The following is a 5,000-nucleotide window of genomic DNA, read 5'->3' on the forward strand; positions in this document are numbered from 1 at the left end:
AAGAGAGAGAGAGAGAGAGAGAGAGAGAGAGAGAGAGATAGACCCCCTCCCCCTCCCCCCCCTCCTTTTCATCGACAGCAACGTTAATCGCGGCCAATCTCGTCTTTATCACGTCAGATAAGAAAAAAAAGGAAGAGAAAGAAAGAAAGAAAGAAAGAAAGAAAGAAAAAAAAAACAAAGTGCATTCCTCTGTGGCTGCGGTTTCCAGAAGGAACATGAGAAGCTCAAGAAGAGGAAGAGGAAGAGAAAGAGAAAGAGAGAGGTAGGTAGATAGAGGGAGGGAGGGAAGGAAGGAGAGATAGAGAGAGAGCGAGATAAGGCGAAAGAGAGAAAGAGAAAGAGAAAGAGAACGAGAAAAAGAGAGAGAACGAGAAAGAGAGACAGAGATGAGGCGAAAGAGAGAAAGAGAAAGAGAAAGAGAAAGAGAGAAGGCGAAAAAAAGAGAAAGAGAAAGAGAAAGAGAAAGAAAGAGAAAGAGAGAGAGAAAGAGAGAGAACGAGATCAAGAGAGAGACGAAGAAAGACGAAGAACGTCAAATACACATTCCCTCCCAATCCACTCCAATACCCCCCTCCCCCCCATCTTCCTTCCCTCCCTCCCTACCCCCCCCACCTTTGGCCAAGACGCTCAAGAGGCCCTCGATGTCCCTTTAATCCCTTCCTTTCACAAATTCGATCCGTTTTTTTTCCTATCGCTCCCCCCTCCTCCTCCTTTCCCCTCCTCCCGCTTTTCTCATCCTTCAGCCCTTCTCTCTCTCTCTCTCTCTTTCTCTCTCTCCATCCCACCCTCTCTATATATACCTCCTTTCTCCTTCTCTTTAGCTTTATCTCTCTCTCTCTCTCTCTCTCTCTCTCTCTCTCTCTCTCTCTCTCTCTCTCTCTCTCTCTCTCTCTTCCTCTTTCTCTCTCTTCATCCCACCCTCTCTATATATACCCCCTTTCTCCTTCCCTTTAGCTTTATCTCTCTCTCTCTCTTTCTCTCTCTCTCTCTTATTCCTCTGGCGGAGGATGGCTGCCTCCTCCTTGGAACGTGACACGGTAGAGCAGCATCCTTCCCGTCGCCGCCTCAGACGCTCCTCCTCCTCCTCCTCCTCTTCGTCTTTCTTTATTTCCCTCGCGTGACCTCTTTCGCCTGTCTGCCTGTGTGTCTGTCTTTAATTCTCCTTTCTTAGACATTTCTCTTTCTCCGCTTCCCTCCCCCCCCCACACACACACCACCTTTCCCCCCTCAGCAAAAAGCAAAAAGCTGAAGGGGTGGGGGGTGGGGGGGGGTAGGAAAACGCATGGAACTAAATCGAAGTCAACGATTAAAATAAATAAATAAAATAAAATAATAATAATAATAATAATAAAACAAAATAGAAAAAAATAAGACTCGAAGAAGTGGAAGGAACACATCAACACGTCCCCTCCCCCTCCCCCTAAATCCCACCCCCTCCCTCGCTCCCTCCCTCGCTCTCCTCCTCCTCCTCCTAAAACCTCGATTGTGGTGACGTCACTCAATCAGCTGGCCAAGAGAGACTCATCGGCGTGGCGTGTCTGGTAGAGAGGGCATTGGTGTTGAGGAGGAGGAGGAAAAGGAGGAGGAAAGTGAGGAGGAGGAGGAGGAAAGTGAGGAGGAGGAGGAAAAGGAGGAAGAGGAGGAGGAGGAAAAGGAGGAGGAGGAGGAAAAGGAGGAAGAGGAGGAAGAAAAGGAGGAAGAGGAGGAGGAAAAGGAGGAAGAGGATGAAAGTGAGGAGGAGAAGGAGGAGGAGGAAAAGGAGGAAAGTGAGGAAAAGGAGGAGGAGGAAGAATAGGAGAAGGAGAAAAAGGAGGAGATGGAGGAGGTGAATGAGGTAACGAAGGAGACGAACAGAGAGATGGAGGGGAATAAAATGGGGAAGGACAAGGAAGAGGACGATGAGGATGAAGGGAACAGAAAAAGAACAAGAGAAAACAACAATACTAACCATTATCCCTATCAAAGAGGAGAGGCATAACGATGATGATGATGGAGAAGGAGGAAGACAAGAAGGACAAAGTAAAAAAAAAATGGAAAAACAAGAAGAAAAAGACGGTGAATAAGGAAGGGCAGAAGACAAAAAAGGAAAATTAAAGGAAGAGCAAGAAAAAGGGGGAAAAAAGAAATTGAACAGATGGAATAATTAGTCACAAAAACAGACAAGACGAAGAAACAAAAGAAAAAGAAGAAAAAGAAGAAGAAGAATAACAAGGCAGAACGAACCGAAACCGCGCAAAGAGATAAGAAAGAAGAAGAAGAAAAAACAAGGAAATAAGACGAAGAAATGAAGACGAAGAAGAAAAAGAAAGAAAAAAAAAACGAAAAAGAAAAAAATCGAAAAAGAAAGAGAAAGAAGAAGGAGGAGGAGAAGGAGAAGACTCCCAGACGGACGGCGTGAGAAGGATATTGGGTTCCTTGATCTCCTGTCCTCCGACACTCGCCAGGGTCACAACAGGAATTTCCCTCCTCCTTCTCCTGCTCCTTCTCCTTATCCCTCTCTTGCTCTCTTCTCCGGAGGGATGGATGGAGGGTGTACGGGAGGGGAGGGGAGGGACTAGGGAAGGGGAGGGAAGTGGAGAGAGTAAGGTAGGGGAGGATGAGGGGGTAGGTAGGTGGGTAGGTAGGTAGGTGGGTAGGTAGGTAGGTAGGTAGGTAGGTAGGTAGGTAGGTAGGTGGGTAGGTAGGTGGGTAGGTAGGTAGGTGGGTAGGTGGGTAGATGGGTAGATGGGTAGGTGGGTAGGTAGGTAGAGAGAGAGAGAGAGAGAGAGAGAGAGAGAGAGAGAGAGAGAGAGAGAGAGAGAGAGAGAGAGAGAGAGAGAGAGAGAGAGAGAGAGAGAGAGAGAGAGAGAGAGAAGGGGGGAGGGATGGGAGGGAGAGAGTAGATAAAAGAGAGAGAGAAGGGATGAGAGAGTGAGAGAGTGAGAGAGAGAGAGAGAAAGAGAGAGAGTATGAGAGGAAGAGGAGGAGGAGACGTAGAGGGAAAATATTGGGAGAGAAGAGGAAGAAAAGTAAGGAGATGATGAAGAGAAGGTAAAAAAAAAATGATGATGATGCTAATGGAGTGGAGTTGGGTTGGGGTGGGAGAGGGTGGTAGGGGGTAGGAGGGGTTTAAGAACGGTGTCCTGCTCACTCATTTCGGTCTTCACTCTCTTAACAGATTTATTACTCTTTCACTCTATCTCGCGTTCCTCTCTCTTCCTCCCTCCCCCTTCTCCTCTCCTCTATCTTCCTCCCTTCCCTCCTCTCTCATCCTCTCTTCATTCTTCTCCTCATCCACCTTCCATTCCCCCCACCCCTCTCTTGCTCTCTCTTCCTCCTTCTCCTCCTCTTCCCATCCCCTTCCCCCCTCTCCCTCCTTCCCCTCCCCTTCCCCCCTCTTCCTCCTTCCCCTACATATCCCCCCTCTTCCTCCTTCTCCTCCCCTTCCCCCTTCTTCCTCCTTATCCCCCTCTCTTACCCCTCTTCCCCTTCCCCTCCTCATCCCCCTCTCTTACCCCTTCCTCCCCCCTCCCCCCCTCTCTCTCCCCGAGTACCTATTGAGGCGCGATGTAATCAATCCCCCGGTGGCGGACGGAGCGGGAGAGGAGACGGAGAAAAAGGGCACGATAATTGGTCAGCAAGCACGTGAGGAATGCGAAAGAGAGAATGAGAGAAAGAGAGCGTGTGTCACTCACATCTCTCTCTCTCTCTCTCTCTCTCTCTCTCTCTCTCTCTCTCTCTCTCTCTCTCTCTCTCTCTCTCTCTCTCTCTCTGCCTATCAATCTTTTCTCCCTCGCTTCATCGTCTCTCTTCTCACGTCCGACTTTCTCTCTCTCTCTCTCTCTCTCTCTCTCTCTCTCTCTCTCTCTCTCTCTCTCTCTCTCTCTCTCACGTGCACGCGGGCGGGCATCGGTGTGCATTTCTCATGGACAGTCACGTCCACACGTGCGCGCGCGGATACACGTCCATAAGGATACATCCGCACAAACGTGTTTGTGTGTGTGTGTGTGTGTGTGTGCGTGTGTGTGTGCGCGGGTGTGACCGAGTGAGTGAGTGAGAGAGAGAGAGAGAGAGAGAGAGAGAGAGAGAGAGAGAGAGAGAGATAATAATAATAATAATAATAAAAAAAAAGAAAACGAAAGAGAAAACGAAGAAGAGACAGATACAAAGCCTGGGAAAAGACATGCCAAGGATATAGGAGAAAAATAAAGAATCAGAATACAAGAGCTAAACATACACATACACACACACACACACACACACACACACACACACACACACACAACCGAAAGGGAGAGAACGAGGCAAAGAGAAAGAAGAAGAAAAAAAAGGGGAGGGGTGAAGAAAGGAGGAGGAGGAAGACAAAACAATAAGGAAGGCGTGTGGGAGCAAGGGATTAAGAAGGCGAAGCAAAGAAAGGACAGCGTTGATAAACGAGGAAACAAGGAAACGGAGGATAAAAAAGAGCAAGAAATGATGAAAAAAAGTAAAACAAGAGAAGGAGGAAGAGAAGGAGAGGGTAAACAAGGAAAAGGAGAAAAAAAGTGAAAATGGAGGAACAGAAGGATGAGGATAATAAAGAGGATACAGAAGAAGCACACGAGGAGGCAGAGGAGGAGGAGGAGGAGGAGGAGAAGGAAAGGGAGAGCAAAGCAAAGGAGGGGGAAAAACAGGAGGAGAGGGAGAGCAAAGCAAAGGAGGACGAAGAGGAGGGAAAGCAAAGCAGAGAAAGAGAAGGAGGAGGAGGAGGAGGAGGAGGAGGAGGAGGAGGAGGAACGGGAGGGCAAAGCAGAGGAGGAGAAGCGAGAGCAGGACAAGAAGGATGCGGAGGAAGCTGCGAAGGAGGAGGAGGAGGAGGAGGAGGAGGAGGAGGAGGAGGAGGAGGAGGAGGAGGCAACGTGTCGAGGATAATGAAGGAGTCTCCGGGGAAGGGATTGTATTGGCGCACCACTTCCTGTGCGCCTCGTTACCGCGCGTGAGTTTTCGTTCTCGGACGCCCTCCGCCGCTCGCTCGCTCGTTC

The 5,000-nt window shown here is 48.9% G+C and overlaps 1 protein-coding gene across 1 annotated transcript in view; it reads right to left on the minus strand.

Moving 5' to 3' along the window:
* The window catches only part of Ino80 (chromatin-remodeling ATPase INO80), a 155,171-nt gene that overhangs the window by 11,650 nt on the left and 138,521 nt on the right, over positions 1-5,000 (minus strand). The window contains exon 30 of the mRNA XM_086535836.1: positions 4,146-4,150. Within this exon, the coding sequence (XP_086391962.1) occupies positions 4,146-4,150 (5 nt within the window). The remainder of the gene's footprint in view (positions 1-4,145; positions 4,151-5,000) is intronic.

The sequence above is a fragment of the Penaeus japonicus genome, unplaced genomic scaffold (assembly GCF_977035675.1).
Source record: "Penaeus japonicus unplaced genomic scaffold, GWHDUDI00000001_assembly GWHDUDI00000004, whole genome shotgun sequence".
In the NCBI taxonomy this organism is placed as follows: Eukaryota; Metazoa; Arthropoda; class Malacostraca; order Decapoda; family Penaeidae; genus Penaeus; species Penaeus japonicus.